We start from the raw sequence: 16,174 nt of genomic DNA, 5'->3' as shown, positions 1-16,174 counted from the left end.
AGCAGGCCCTTCTTGCACCCGAGAACTTGGCAAAGCAACCAGGGTAGGGGAGAACCATGAGAGAAGCATTAACGACTTTCGGAGAAAGTGGTACAGCCACTTTGTTCTTTTTTTTTTTTTTTTTTTTTGTGCCCCTCCTGCATTTTCCTGCATCTCCAGGTACAGTGTGGATGCCTCTCTCCCACAAAAGCACAGTATTGTGGGGAGCTGAGAAGTTGGTTTTGTGACTCATTCCTCACACCCCACCTCTGCCCCTTCTTTTTCCCCTTTCAAATCCTGTCTCACCAACCCGCCTGGGTTGGAGAAATGTGTTTTTTAAAAGCCCCCAAAGAAGGGGCTGGAATTGTGCCCTGAGATGATTCTTGGTGGTAGAGTGGATTTAGTCTCTCGTTTGAATGTAAGGGAGCCTTGTTGTGTCTCAGTCCAGGAGAGGGGACAGGTCTCAGCCACCCACCCCTGGCAGCCAGTATCTGTAGGGCTGGAAGCGGATTAACCCTCTGGGAGATTGAGAGCTGATGGGCACTTGTGTGGTAGGTTTGTAGGAGGCTCATTGATACCCCAAATGCCAGGTGACCAGGTCAATAACCTCCAGGCATTGGTCAAAGGGCCGTCCCCAGCAGGCTCTAGCTGGCTGCGGACTGGTTCAGGCCTGGAGGGCTATGCTCCCTCTTTTTTTTTTTTTTTTTTAAAGCAAACAACAAAAGCGAGCTAAAAACAAGAACCTTCCCAATGGACAGGCAAGAATTCTGTTCTGGAAAAGGGAAGTTTGGACTCTTTCCCAAGTTGCCTTCAAAGAGCCTGGCTGCAGTTGAGCCAGAAGGAGTAGTTTCGTATGAAGGCTTGAATGGGGGTGATCTTTGGAACTACTGTGGGTGAGCAGGAGGCCCCAAGCCATGGCAGTGGATGGAAGTGTGGCTTCTGCACCTCGGCCCTTTTGTCAGTGCTCACAGGTGACCAGCACCCTCCCCCATCCCAAGCTCATGGCCGCTGGCCTTTATGTCTCACTGTTCTTTGTGAACAAATGGACTGAGGAGGCTGTGGACAGCCCCATAGTCTTGACTCTCACACAGTATTTTCTCTTTAATTTTGAATATTTGGGGTGTTTTTTTTTTTTAATTTTGTTTTCTTTTTTAAAACTGACCACTTGGAAGAAATACCTTGGTTATCTGTGGTTTTTAGCACCTCCCCTCTTTTTCTTTTGAATGGGGTAACTGATTTTTCTGTTGCCTATGTAAAGAGTCTGAGTGGCCCAGGCAGGACGGTGAAGGCAGTCATCCTGAGGGCCGTGGGATCCTTGTGACTGTAGTTTGGCCTCAGATAACCAGGTGAGCTTTGCTGGGAATACTCTGAATGGAGAGTGCGAATAGCCAAAATGAACATTCCCTGGCCAGTGCTGTTGATGCGAAGAGTTTGGTTCTTCCCCACTCTTGAGCAATGGTATTCCGACAAGGCATTGATGTTATGGTAAGAAAGGAAAAAATACACATACACACACACACACACACGTATATATAAATAGACAAATCCAAAGCTATGAGGTGAACAGATGTCTGCGTTTGGATACCACAAAACCAAAATCTATGTTGAACAAAGTGAAGTGCGAATGCAGTGACTTTTGGATATCCTGTGTGTGTGTCTGTTGTGTGTGAGCCCAAGCCCCATTCTCCTGTGAATATACTTTGAGGCAGCCATTCTGCTCGTGGTAGCCACAACACTTGGCGCACACGTGGCCCTTTCAAGGTAATTTATTTTACGCATTTACTGTTTACTGAGCAAATGTCTGACTGTTCTCGGGTGTATCCAGCAGCCTCGTCATGGCAGTCCCTGTGTTTGCCAGAGATAACTGTGCTCGAAGTAGAGGGTTCACTCTACCCATCACTGCAATTTGCACATTGCTCCGTGGACACGCGGAGGCCTGTGTTCTAGCCCCTGTCAGTAGAAACGTGCTCTGAACATGTCTGCCTCCCTCGGCTGCTCCTGGCCCTCAGTACCAGCCCCCTGGATGGTGTCCACGACTGCTTGGGACAGAAGGCGAAGGTGGAATTTCAGATCGAAGCTTGGTTGGCTCTTAAGTGACAAGCTCGGACCAGCAGCTGCCCAGAGATGTCGGCCCTGCCCAGAATTACCGGGAGGGTCGGGCAAGTGCCGCAGCGCCACAGGGCTCACCTCCCTCTGCCGAGGTCCAACGCGCAGGCTGCTGTGTGGCCAGAGTGCATCAGCAGCCCTCAGATGCCTTGCCTTCGTCCACCTTTTTTTAAAAAAAAAAAAAAAAAACCCAGTTCTAAACACTCACTGAAGTGTCTCAGAGGAGCACAAGTTTTACCAAAATGAACCCTTCTTCAGTTAACTGATCAAATGGATGTATCCTGGCCCTCTCCAAGTTTCCTCCCCCAGTTTGAGTGAGGGACTGGTCTGAGTGCTAAATGTTTGGTTCACTGTTTAGCACCCTACCCTAAAGGCATGAGAAGAAGAACATGCAACCAGTGGAAATGGACTCGGTCCCAACGGTCACAGTCTGGCCCCTGCCACAGAAGCTACCCTGCCTGAAGAGAGAGATGAACTAGGAATTTGACAGAATAGTTAGGGGGCCAGGGAGATTTGCCTGCGGCTGGTTTTCCAGGTGGATGAGAAGAAAGGGGTTGGTCGAGGGTTTGGTGCTACAGTCGGAAGATTTGCAAATGCTAACATTCCTGTGTGAGGCAAGTCACCATTTGTCAGTTATTGTGAATATGTGTATTTTAAGCAATAAGATTCAGCTGGTCAGACTTTTCTGGGCAGTCTCAGTGACGCATTTCCTGTGCTGTGATTGTTCTGAAGACAGAGTGGCTCTAACCACTGTGAGAAGCCCAAATAAAAAATCAATCCGAAAACTCCTGCCACTCGTTTCTTGCAGCACTTTGTTCCTTTTCTCCTCTTCTTTGGTCCTCAGCGAATTGCACCCCCAGGGTCCAAACCGCAAGTGGTTTTCCTTTCTCCACACAGAGACTGAGAGGAGTCACAGAGCAGTTGAGGACGAGATCCCTGGCCAAAGAGAAACCACAGGGGGAGGGCAAGCTGGGTAGGACTGCTGCTGACTCTACACTTTGTCCTGGGAGATTTTCTCCCCAAACCCTCTCTGTCGGGTATATTTCTGATATTTGGGACGAAATACTTTGTAAGATCCCACAATGGGTTAAAACCAGATAGCCCCACCAGTCCCCCAAAAAAGGGCAAAAACAAGTGTTGTCAGATACCTTGTAGCCAAAACGTGACCCTTTAAAAGGAAGTAAGCACTCCTGAGAGATGTTCTGTCAGTGGGTGGGTGCTTAGCCTTCAGATTGAACAAACAAACCAGGAGCTATGGGGCCCCCACTCTGTGCCCAGCACTGTGCTGGATACTAAGAATAATGCAAAAGAAATAAAGGAAAGAGCCCTGCCCTTCAAAAAGTGGAGTTAGGAAGACAAGACCTACCTGAGGGAAGTAGTAATTAACAACAGAAGGTAGGTTGAGATGGACTGAATGAGTGGCACAGATTGGGAGAATCTTGAGCAGTGGGAGGGAGTTTTGAGGTCTAGAATACCAGGCAGGAATCTCTGAGCGGAATTTTAGGCAGTGGGGGAGCCACTAGTATGCCAGCATTAGCCATCATGGGCCATTCCCACCTTTTGAAGGAACGAATGTTCCTTTGGTCATTTCCCGTTTTCCTAAGACTGGCCTCTTAGGACTAACAGTGCCTCTCAAGTCAGGCCTGAGTTCCTGCTCCATAACCATAGGGCAGAATAGCCTGCTGCCTCTGCCCAGCAGGACTTCTCCCTGGGACACCTGCAGGTGGGCATCTTGTTAACTCCTCTCATCCCAGAAGGGGATCTGCCTTTCTAGAAGGAACACTGCTAAGTTGGGCTGGGGCATGCTGGCAGTGACGGGTTTACCCTAGTCCCTAGGCTTGTTTCTGAGAGTCCAGTGTAAGCCAGGTTTACCCTTGCCCTATCTCTGACCCTGGATGAGAGGATGCTGGCTTTTCCCTTTAAGTGACTCTAGTGCAATGGTTCCTGCCTAGAACCTTCTAAACTTGTAGGCTCTCTCAGGCTACCCCAGTGGAGCCATATTAGCCTTTAGAGACAGGAACCACAGAAAAGAACTGAAGGAGTACATCATTCCTGCTGTTGCTTTAATACCAATGTCTGAATGATACAAAAAGGGTACTGTTCCTATGAGTTGATCATCAGAAGATGCATGTACCTTGATACCTATGTCTATAGGCCTCCCTTCATTGTGTCCCTGACTTCTGGGTCACTGAATTCATTTCTCTAATGAGGGATGACATTGGCTGTCTCTTTTGCCCCAGGTGGCCACATTCCCATGGACACAATACCAATGTCTGAAACACAAAATTTTCAAGAAACGCTCTATTCTCCAGTTTCCTCTGCTTTCACCCAGTGGAGTGGCGCTGGGAAGGGAACCAGAGTTTGACCCAGGATGAGGAGTGGGAAGTGGGTCTGCCTGAGTGTTGGCTGGCTTAGTGCTAAACCTGATGGGAAGGGCTATGGGTCGTGGGAGGTGTTTGGGATGTGGGCTTTCAGCCTGGGGGCAAGTAACTGGCCTGCCTTAACTGAGCATTTATCGAGCACCTGCCATGTGCCAGGCATTGGGAACGCAAATATCACTCACACCTGGCTCCTGTTTAGAAGAGCAAGTGGTTAAAGTTAAGAGAAGAAGAAAGGCACATTAACAGTTTGAGTACCACGGGATGATCCTAAGTGCTGAGAAGGGTCTGCACATGAGGCTGTGTATGAGAATTCAGCCCAAAGGAGATTCAAGGCAGGCTTCCTGGAGGGGGTAGCTCTGAACTGAGCTTGCCAGGTGAAGAAAGGTACAGGGGGAATTCTAGGCAAATGTTAATTCAGTAGATTATTGATTGCCTACTATGATGTTCCAGATGCTGAAATGCACAAAAGCACATAGGGGTGCTTAATGGGAGTGGGGGTTGTGTCTAAGACTGCAAGCAAATGAGTCTCTAGGTGATTGCATCCCGGGAAGTGGCTGGAGATGAAGCTGGAGAGGTAAGCTGGTAATAAAAATATTTTCACTGAATTTGTCTTCATTGTTCTATTTATTTATTGACTGCTTGTACCATGCCAGGCCTTGTGTATGCATCTTATCTACATTCTCTTATTTTAGCCTCAAAACACCCCTCTGAGGTACGAACTATAATTATCCCTGTTTTATTCATAGGGCTGAGGCAATCAGAAGAGTTAACTAACTTGTCCAACATGACACAGTTACTCAAGTGGTAGAGTCAGGATTTGAACCCTGATCAGTTGATGCTAAAGCCCAAGCACTTAAGTAGTAGGCCATACTGTGAAGAGATGTAATGTTGACGCTCACAAGCCATGTGAGGAAATTTCTTTCAAAGGTAATAGGAAACAGGGGAAAGGAGAGCAGGGAGTGTTGTAAAAGTTGTAAAGGTGAGCCAGAGGCCATTTCCTCAAGGGCTTTAACCCCTTCCCCCCCACTGGCTATGTCATAAGCTCCCCAGAGGCCCCCATGCCCAGCCAAACTTCACCCACAAAAGGCCCTACATTGCTGATAACGGCCTTAGGTTTGGGGTGAGACTTCAACAAGTCTTCAGATCAGGCTGATTACTTCTGACAGAAAGGGCAGGACCCCTTGGAAACATTGAAAAATTACAAAATTTTCAAATAAAGCTATTTGTATCTTTGGGTCTTTTCCTTGAAAGAATGTTTTGGGCTGGCTCAGAGGAGATGAAGGTAGAGCTTTGCCTGGCTTGTGACGGGGAGAAGAGGATTTTTTTAACATCAAATTTCGCCCCATTCTGCGTAAGTGTGCTCCTCACCATGGTTTAATCATCTTCCCATTTCATGTTTTCTCACCACGAAGATGTCTTAAGAAACCCAATCCCACTGGAAAATGTTACAAAACACTCTCTGTGTTGGAGCCATGGAAAGAGTTTGTATTTGGGATCTCCACCCACTTCCCAGCTGTTAGCCTGCCTTGGCTGGGGAGGGACGGAGTGCGGCAGCAAGCCAGGAGCTGCGGTGGTCCTGCAGGGCCTTTGAGCTTTGAGGGTGGTTTTCTGCAGGTCCCGTCTTGGAAGGTGGACCTTTCTGTACATGCCACTTCCCTTCCTAATAACCAAGCTGGTTGCCTTTGGGAGTTTTGTGTAAAACCCTTTAGGAAGAACTGACTTTGGATTTGAATATAACCTGTTGCTGTCGAGTCAATTCAGATTCAATGGCCCTATAGGACAGAGTAGGAGCTCTGGTAGCATAGTGCCTAAGGCGCTTGACTGCTAACCAGAAAGCTGGCGGTTCAAACCCACCAGCCACTCCTCGGAAGGAAGGTTGGGCAATCCTACTTCTGTAGTGATACCGCCTCAGAAACCCAAGGAGGGGTCGCTATGAGTTGGGGCCGACTTGACGGCACATAACAACAATAATATAGGACAGTAGAACTGCCCCAGAGGGTTTCCAAGGCTGTAATCCTTACAGGGACACACTGGCACATCATTTTCCTGTGGAGTGGCTGGTGGGTTTGAACCGCCAACCTGATTAGCAGCCGGGTTCTTAGGCACTGTGCCACCAGTGCTTGGATTTGGATGTAGGCAATGATAATAAAGTCAGTGTTTATTGAGGCACTAAACATATTGCATAAGGAGCTCTGGTGGCACAATGTCTAAGGGATTTGACTGCCACCCAGAAGGTTGTTGGTTCAAACCCACCAGCTGCTTTTTGGGAAGATGGGGCAATCTGCTTCCATAAAAATTTGCCACCTTGGAAACCCAATGGGGTAGCTATGAGTCAGAATCGGCTCAATGGCAGTTTTTTTTTTTTTTTAAACATACTGCATAGCTTAATATTTAATCATTAAATTGAGGTAGCTGCTACTGTTATTGCACATACTTCATACAGTCCCCCATATTAAAGATGAGAAAACTGAGGTGTAAGAAGGCCAAGTGACTTGCCACTGTGAATTACACTAGTAAGTTTGGTTCTGCACCCAGAGCTGGGACCCACTGCCTTTTATGACTCCTAGGGAGCTCTGCTAGCATAGTGGCTAAGGCATTTGACTGCTAACCAGAAGGCTGGCAGTTCAAACCCACCAGCCACTCCTCGGAAGGAAGTTTGGGCAATCCTACTTCCGTAGTGATACTGCCTCGGAAACCCAAGGAGGGGTCGCTATGAGTCGGGGCCGACTCGATGGCAAATAACAACAACAACAACATGGTGTGGATACACCACCTTGGAAACCCAAGGAGGGGTTGCTATGAGTCGGAACCGACTCACAGCAGTGACTTTGTTTGAGTTTTTAGTATAGGGTCCTTGTTGTTGTTGTTGTTATGTGCTGTCGAGTCAGACCCAACTCATAGCGACCCCTCCTTGGGTTTCCGAGGCAGTATCACTACGGAAGTAGGTTGCCCAAGTAGGAGGAAGTAGGAGTGGCTGGGGGGTTTGAACCACCAGCCTTCTGGTTAGCAGTCAAGTGCCTTAGGCACTATGCTACCAGAGTTCCTATGGGGTCCTTAGGAGACAGAATTGAATCGACAGAGGGTTTGGGGGTTTGTGATTGGCGACCCCACTCCCCACCCCTGCCAGAGTGGTGGTCATTAAATATTTGTCATTACACCGCTGCATAAGGGTAGTCTGAGGCAAGACCCAGCCTTGAACTCCAGAGAGAGACAGAGGGGTGGACAGTGTCCCTGAGAGAAATCAAACCCTTTTCAAGCCTAGGCAGATATCTGCATGTACATGGGGGATTCAGTACCAAGGAACAGAAACCAAGTGCTAAGTGAGGACAATCCTGATGGCTGGGAATCAGGAGATATGTCCTAGAGAAGGGCCTTCACTCTGAGCTTAAGGATGGGAGGATTTAGGTAGGGGAGGGGGCTTCCAGGCCAGCCAGAGCAGAGTTCAGGCGGGAGTCAGAGATCGGGAGGTTATTTCCTGGAAGAACACTAGGCTGTGTTCTCTCCCCTGCTTGGGAGCCTTCTGCATGGTCACAGAGGACAGGTGAAAAAAGCTGACCCCTCACACAGCACCAGTGGAATCTTGGGTAAGTAGCTGTGTGACTTGGAGCAAGTCACGCCTCCTCCCTCCCCTGGCCCTTACGTTCCTCATGTTCAAAATGAAGACGGTCCAATCATCCTGGAGTCAGTGTTCAGCTTCTGTAGTTGGAGGGTGGATGTTTTCATCCCAGTTAAACTTGCCAATGGCTTATGTGGAAAACACAGCCCTCCTACTAATTGTTTATCTGTTCATCATTAGTCTGCAAAATACCTTTCAAATCCTGAGCAAATCTGAAATACTTTACTCTCTTCTTTCACAAATCTGGCTCCCCTCTGTTTTGAGCTGAGGGTAGCCAGACTAGTCCAGCAGTAGGCTGATGGGGACAGAGGTTCCTGGGAGAGGGAAAGGAGTAACCTCCAGTTAACCGCTTTTCTATCAGCTTACTGTGGTGTTGGCACCTCTCCCAGGCTGTAGGTGACGAGGCTGCAGTCAGCCACAGCTGCCGGTAAACTCTCCTGTGTGCCCTTGGGGAAGCTCTGGTGGCGTAGTGCCTAAGGCATATGACTCTTAACCAGAAGGCTGGTGGTTCAAACCCATCAGCCACTCCTTGGAGGGAAGGTTGGGCAATCTACTTCCGTAGTGATACCACCTCAGAAATCCAAGGAGGGGTCGCTATGAGTCTGGTCTGACTGGATGGCACATAACAACAACAACAAGATGGGCCCTTGGGCAATTTCCCAGGGCCTCTGGTCAGTGAAAAGCCAGGACTGGGTTGGGGGTACAGTAGGGACTGGCCCACCATGACTGGATTAGCAAAGGAAGAAGAAGGTACAGCTGTCACTGAAAACCTTATCCCTCCCTCCTTGCAGGGGCTGCCCTGCTTTCCCCTCTCTGAAAAGTTGGCCAACTTTGTCCTCCTCAGTCAGAGTGCTCCCTCAGTCAGAGGGGAAGATTGGGCTGTTGAGGATCTGCCCCTGGTCTTCTTGGCGCCAGGGAGCTAGGATTGAGTCTCTCACAAGGCTAAAGGGCAAGGGTCAGTTTGTTCCGGGGCATCTCAGGACATCCTTCACTTGCAGACTGGCCAATGGCCAAGGTTTAAAGATGTTGGCTTAGAGGAGCCTGGCCTCCCTTTCCCACTGAGGCATTTACCCTGGGGTTTTAAGTGGGGAGAAGGGGCAGAGCCCAGGTGCTTCAGCAGAACGCAGCTGTAGGAGCCCTCTTGCCAGGCAGTGTTTACGCCAGGGAGGGATGAGAGAAAAGGAGACGTGCTGGTCTTTGTAGGACCAAGAAAGAAGGACGGGCAGTGGTGGGTCGGGTTTGTGGGCTGTACACACTCCCCCCAAAGCTGAACCTTTGACGTACGTGCAGTAATGCATGTTTGTGTCAAACAGACAACATCTGCTCCCTTTCAAAATACAAACGCAAGCCTACTTCTCACCACCTCCACTGCTGTCGTCATGGTCTAAGCCACCATCATCTCTTGCCTGAGCCAGCATAAGAGCCTTCTGCCTATTCTCCCTGCTCCTTCACTCATTCCTCTACAGACCATTGTCTACGCATCAACCAATGTGACCAGTTAAAAGTTGAAATCCGACCATTCCACTTGTTTAAAACTCTCCAGTGGCTTCCTGTCATACTTGGAATGAAAACTCAAACTCCTTCCTGCTGCTTCGAAAAGCCTCATGGGACCTGAGCCCCGCCTTCCTCTCTGACCTCAGTGGAGACCATTCTCCCCTTCATTGGCTCTGCACTAGCCATGCTGCCCTCTCCCACCTTGAGACATTCTCACTTGCTATTTCCTCAGGAATGGAGCTTCCCCCTGGTCTTCACATCTTCCCTGGCCACCTGTCTAAAGTGGCCCCAACCTTGGCCATTGTCTTACCCCATCACCCAATACAATGGACTTCAACACACTTATCAGTCTCTGAAATTCATATTCATTTGTCAGCTCTAGCTAGAATGTAAGCTTCATGAGACTAGGGAACTTGAGTGTCCTGAAACAGTGGATAGCACTGTAGGTGCTCAATAAAATATTTGTTGAAAGAATGAATGAACAAATAAATAAACAACTCAGGGAGTGTCTGAAAAAAGACTTTCATTATGCCTGTCACTGCCAGTGTTATAGGCTGGAAAAGAAAGCAGGGTGGGCTAGGAGGAGGGAGGGATGATGGGAGTGGGAGAGGGGTTAGCAACTCTAATTCTAAGCCGCAGGCCAGCAGAGAGTTCCTGGCTGGGGTGGATGGAGTCATGGGGCACTTGGCACAGCCTCTAGGCAACACCCTCAGCCTGGGCTTCCCTCCAGGCCTGGCGCACCTTGATCTTCACTTTGAAGGAGTCGATCAGAAAGACCACTTTGGGATTGCCCTGCAGAGAGGGCAGCTGTCCACCATCCGGCACCTCCAGGTCGAACCTCTGCAGCACCCAGGACAGGAAGAGGAAGAGCTCCTGGCGGGCCAGGAGCTCACCTACACAGGAGCGGGGTCCTGCTCCGAAGGGCAAGTAGCTCAACGTTGGTGAGATGAGCTGGCTCCCCGTTGGGTCCAAGAAACGCTCTGTGGGCATGAGGAGGCATCAGCCAGGGTCCAGGGCAGGAATAAGGACAGGTGTGCCTCTGCCCTGACCAAGGGGAAGACATGGCCCTACCCGGCAAGTAGCCCATAATCACACGGAGGAAGTGAAAGATTTTGGAAGGATGGAAAGGAGGTAATGTTAACAGGTGAAAATGCCACTATCCAAGGGTTGAGAGCAGGGACTTAATAGGGAGACATATGCCTAGAGTTTGCTGGAAAAGGAAATTTTCAGTTGGTTGTTGTTGTTGTTATGTGCCGTCGAGTCAAACCCGACTCATAGCGAACCCTCCTTGGGTTTCCGAGGCAGTATCACTACGGAAGTAGGATTGCCCAACCTTCCTTCCGAGGAGTGGCTGGTGGGTAGGGAGGGAATAGTGAACCTAGTTGTGGAGAGTTTAAGTCTGAGGTGGGTTGAGGTCTACAGGTCTGTGTGGTAGAGCCAAAGGTTTTCTAGTAGCCAGCTGGGCAGAGGGGGAGGGGTGCTGGGGTGGTGGAGAACACGCTCCAGGCTGTGGGCAGGGGCAGGGCAGGGCAGGGACTCACCAGGCATGAACCGGTCGGGCTGCTGCCATTCCTGCTCATTGTGATGCAGGGCCCACAAATTGACGATAATGTGAGTGCCTTTGTCAACGGCAAACTCACCAATGCTGCCCCAGAAAGGGAGAGGAAAGGGGAGCTGTAACATTGTCCTCCTTCCTGCTCAAGGCCCCACCCCTGAGGGAAAAGAGCCCTTTATTTCCATCATCTTCACTCCTCCATCTTTTCCTCAGCCTCCGCCAGGTGCATGAACCCAGCCCTTCTCCAGCCCTATCCTCCTGACAAATGTACTTGTGTATTAACATATGGGTACGTGGCCATTCATGTCAGGGCCTTTCGAGCTGGTGCGTACATGGATGTCCTACAGCTACTGGCCTGGGAAAGCACAGAACGGCCCAGACTTTAATCCCAGAGCACAGCTCCAGGGCTGCAGGCAGCCTCTAGGGAGATCAGGTGGAGCCGTGGAGTAGACGGTGGGTGGTGGGTATGTTGATTAGGAGGGTAATGGGTGGGGTGATTGGTAGTAGGCAGTGGTTGCCTACAGGTTTGTTGACTAGCAGGCTGGGAGCTGGTGGACTAGGAAGCAGTATTGGGTCTGAAGGTCATTGGGAGGGAAGGTGTACCTGGAGTCAGTAGAAGCCTTGTGGGGGATGAGCAGCGGGGCTACAGGTCGGATGCGAAGAACCTCTCGGATGGTGGCCTCCAGCAGGACGAGGTGATTCCGGTCGCTGATAGCTGGTGTGCGACTAAAACCTACGTTCTGGTCAATTTCCTCCTGGATCTTCTTCTTCAGCTGAGGGCCAGAGCAGGGTGGATGTGAGCAGTGTGGTCAAGGCCGGGAAGAACCCTGCTGTCACATCCAGAAGCGCCTGCCCCAGACTCCTCCCAGTGGTGACTCTACAGCCCAGGCCCTGCTTTCAGAAGTGAGGCAGCTCCACCATGGGGCCAGAGTCAGCCACTGCCTGGGTGTGTGCCGGGGCAGCCCAGTGCTCCTGCATAGAAAGCCTGAGATGTTGGGTATTGCCGTTCCCTCTCTCTGGAACCCAGAGGCGGGGCTGGCTAGGGTCAAGGATGGATGGGAAGACAGGAATGGGAAGAAGCCCACCTGAGGATTGTGCAGTAGGAAGGCCACAATCCACTTCATCACAGAGGTGGTGGTCTCCACACCGGCCCCAAAGATGTCCCCAACAGTGGTAAGAATGTGTTCATCTGAAAGCAGCTTTGAGTCCTGGGCTGAGCCTTCATTGTTATTTTCTGAGTTCATCTTGGCTTGAATCAGTATGTCCAGTAGGTTGGTGATAGAGTCACTGTTGAATTTCTCCTAGGTTAGGTGAGAATGGGAGACAGTGATAAGGAAGGGGTCTTATCTGCAACACTCTCACTATGCTTCCATCTCAGGCGGGACTTACAAAGACCTCTCTGACCTTAGCATTGAGGGAGTAGGTGGTGTTGGGTGATGCCTATGAGTTTGTGGAGGTAGGAGGCAGCACTGGGCCTCTTTAAGTTTGGGAAGTAGGTAGGTCCTTGTAGGATCCTCTTCACTTCCCCATTCTCATTCATTCATTCGATTTTTACTGAGCACATTTTATGTGCCAGGTTCTCTGTTAGATACTGGAGGTCCTACAGTTAGCCAAAATGGGCCCCCAACCCTGCTCTCGTGATACTTTCAATCTAACTCACCCTCCCTTCTGCCCTTTCACCTACCTTGTATTTTTCTAGGATTCTGTTCAGCAGTTCATTCCGTAATTTAACAGCATTCTTCATAACTTCTAGTGGTTTGTTGGGGAAAATCTGGGGAGTGGAAAGAAACGTTCAGTCCATCCCTCTGCCCGTTTGCTTCTCCAACTACCAGAATCGCTCCTGGAGACACAGCCTAGCTTTCTGTCTCTGGAAAGCTCACATTCCAATCCTGACCTTCAATGACCTTCAGCCAAGATGGAAGGCAAAATGGGGACCCAGAATGGAATCATCAATGCCCAACAGGACAATTCCAAACAAAGGGGGAGGGAGTGGTCCCCACTTCCCTTTCCCCATTCAGTCAAACATCAAGCACTGATTGAGGGTCCTCTCAGTAAACTGCTCCGCACATTCCTCAGAATCACTGAGCCTGTTTTCTCATTTGTGCAATGGGGATACTAAAACCAACTTGCAGGGGAAGTCAATGATTAACGCATGTAGAGTCCTTAACAGTGCCACGTGGTCATTGCTAAATGAGATGCATTATTTTGAATATTAAAAGGTATGATTGAAAAGCTAAATCTACTTAGGTAGAGAAATAGTAAAGGTTTTAAGAGGTCAGAGGAGGCTGCAGTGGTCAGGAAAAAAAATGGATCTGAAGGTGAGCGGTACAAAGAAGGAATTTGAGACACTGTCAGGGTGTGCTGGGATCTGGAGGCCGGCCTGGCCTCCTCCTCACCTTCAACCAGGGGAAGATGTCCACCAGACCCCCACTGCCCAGATTATCCAGGATGCCTTTGTTGTAATCATGTATGATCTTCAGGTCAGGGTCATCATACTTGTAGGAGGAGTTGAAGCAGAACATGGAGATCATGTTGGTCACCGCCAGGAAGAGAGGCAGTTCCAAATCTATGGACTGTTCATTATGGGTGACCAGGAAATCACAGAGTGCGCTGATTTCCTCAAGTACTGAGGGGAGAGAAAGGCTTCTTAGTGAGGGCAGGGAATAGATACCAGTTGGCCACTAGATGGCAGTAGTAGCCAAGAAAAGCCTAGCCCAAACCATCCCTAACCACCTTTTCCCAAATTCATCTTTCTCCCACCCGCCAGAGACATAGCAGCCCCTGTGGGATTCAGGCCCAGCCCTGGGGGCTGGCCAGGTACTCACTGATCTTCTCTAGCTTCTGGTGGCCGTCCTTGAACAGGGCAAAGGCAGCCTGCACTAGCTTCCGATGCAGCTGCCAGTGGGGACCGTTGTCAGCGAAGGCGACACCCTTTTGGTTGTCTGACAGGATAGCCAGAGTCGTCTTTGCAGAGAAGGCGAGGAAGTATGAATCAGAATCAGGTGTGACTTACCCTACCTTTGTCCCGGGCCACCTGTAATCCTTCTTCCTGAGAGAAAAGGCAGGTACCTGCCGTGCTGACCCCCACATGAGGCCATCCCCAGTCTTTTTCCACTATCACTGAAGGGTCTTGGTAGGGCAGGGCCTGACTCCCCAACTCCCAATTCTATCAGAGAGACAGTATAGAGAGGAGAAGGAAAGAAAGAAGCTGAATTGGAGTGCAGAAGTACTGGGGTTCACTGTTAGTGTGACCCCTGGGTCTCTCTCTTTTTTTCCATCAGTTTCTGACCAGGACACTGTAAATGAGATAAGCCCTCTGAATTGTGCCTGTCCTAGGAGCAGAGAGCAGGACAGCTCTTAGAGATTGAGGACTGCCCAGACCCCTGCCTTTCCCTGGGCCCCTGGGGATACTAAAGGCACAGCTCACCTCCTTTTTGTTTACCTGTCCACTTGCAAGGCCATATGTGGAAACTGAGCCCCCTTCTTCCAAAGGCACCCCAAAAAGCACTAGGGTACAAAGCCTTTGCTCTTCCATCCATTGACCCCCATGCGCCATATGACCAGCCCCCTCCATCCTCTCTGCCTTGGAGAGAAGGGTTCAATGGACGTGAGAGTGATGTTGGTGGTCAGCAGACCTGGCTGACTGGACCACAGAAAAATTAGTTAACCCTTTGCCAGGTAAAAATTAGAGGCTGGTGGAAGGCCTGCCAGGGTGTTTAGGGGAACAGTCAGCAGTAGGGTGCTGGCAGTGTTTCTGGATGATTAACACCCTCCCCAGAAGCCAGCTCAGTAGGAAACTCAGCATCATTGAAACACTACTTCAAATCAATCCCCCTATAGCTGGAGCCAGCCACTCCTCGGAAGGAAGGTTGGGCAATCCTACTTCCGTAGTGACACTGCCTCGGAAACCCAAGGAGGGGTCGCTATGAGTCGGCCCCGACTCGACGGCACATAACAACAACAACAACATAGCTGGAGCAGCTGGCAACGCCTGCAGGGCAACAGGGACCCCAGCCTTCCAAGAGCCAGGCTCCTTCTCCTAGCACCTTCCCAGGGAAGACAGTATTCACAAGCCCAATTCCTAGACTGGAAGTAACATTAACGGGTATTTATTGGGCACATTGCTGTGCCGGACCAAGGGTTTTATAAACGTTATTTAATTAGGGAAGTCCAGGCCTAGAGAGATCATCATCCAGTTCAGGGGACAGTTGACTGGAGTGAGGACGCCTTAGCCCCCTCAGACCACTGTCTGCACCCCACCTCTCCTCCTGAGCAGCCTGGAAAAGGAGACTTCCTTTAATTTTTCCTGCCCAGTTTAGGGATTGATGGGATCTGAAGGGCTGCTCCCCTCCAACCCCCTGCCCCTCTGTCTTTGAAAAATTCCAGGTTATTGGAGCTAGAAGAGTCATTCCATCCATAGACTTCCTGAAGAACCTCAAAGGGTGGTGAGGGAGTAGGAAGGATGGCCACTGCTTACCACAAGGGGCCGCCCAGAGAATTCTTTGCCTTTCTTGAGGAGCACCTCCTTGGCCAACTGGTGGTTGCCCACGACCACGGTAGTGTTGGTACCCAGACGAAAGGAATAGATGGGGCCGTATTTTTTCTGCAGCTTGAAGAAGTTGATATGAGGATGTCCATGTCTAGGGAGGAATGGCAGGCTGCCTACCAGGGGCAGGAATGGGAGGCTCTTAGGGTACTTGACACCACGGTGCCTTATCTTGGGCCAAAAGTAGTATGCGAGGGTGAGCAGTAAGACAGCCAAGAGTTCCCACATGGTGGCTGAGTGTCAGTGGGCAGGATGGACAGCTGTGGGGTGGAAGAGCTGCAGCCATGCTGGGGCACAAGGAGGCCTTTTATAGGGCCGCTCCGCTCTTCACCTTGGCTTTGTGCTATCTCTTGCCTTGTGGAAGTTTATTCTGGAACAGAGCCAGGCCTGCACCCTCTTCCAGAATGGGGAGTGGAGGCCTTCTCAAGGGCTGGCTCAATTCCATGGCAAACCCTGGAGGGAGGAGGGGCTGGGCCATGATAGGACAGCTGGTCCCT

General features: G+C 50.2%; 1 protein-coding gene across 1 annotated transcript; it reads right to left on the bottom strand.

The window, feature by feature from the left end:
- Positions 1 to 10,272: 10,272 nt before the first annotated feature.
- LOC103196310 (steroid 17-alpha-hydroxylase/17,20 lyase) lies at positions 10,273 to 15,905 on the bottom strand. Its single transcript, XM_007940023.1, has 8 exons — positions 15,609 to 15,905; positions 13,957 to 14,095; positions 13,528 to 13,757; positions 12,816 to 12,902; positions 12,217 to 12,432; positions 11,735 to 11,904; positions 11,118 to 11,221; positions 10,273 to 10,556 (listed from the first exon to the last, which is right to left on the bottom strand). Exons 1-8 carry the CDS (start codon positions 15,903 to 15,905, stop codon positions 10,273 to 10,275), a joined length of 1,527 nt encoding a protein of 508 aa, XP_007938214.1.
- Positions 15,906 to 16,174: the final 269 nt, after the last annotated feature.

This window comes from Orycteropus afer, unplaced genomic scaffold (genome assembly GCF_000298275.1).
Source record: "Orycteropus afer afer isolate SDZICR_OR568_19922 unplaced genomic scaffold, OryAfe1.0 scaffold00064, whole genome shotgun sequence".
Lineage (NCBI taxonomy): Eukaryota > Metazoa > Chordata > Mammalia > Tubulidentata > Orycteropodidae > Orycteropus > Orycteropus afer.
Note: the sequence above shows the minus strand (reverse complement) of the source record. Positions and strands in the feature narration are given on the sequence as shown.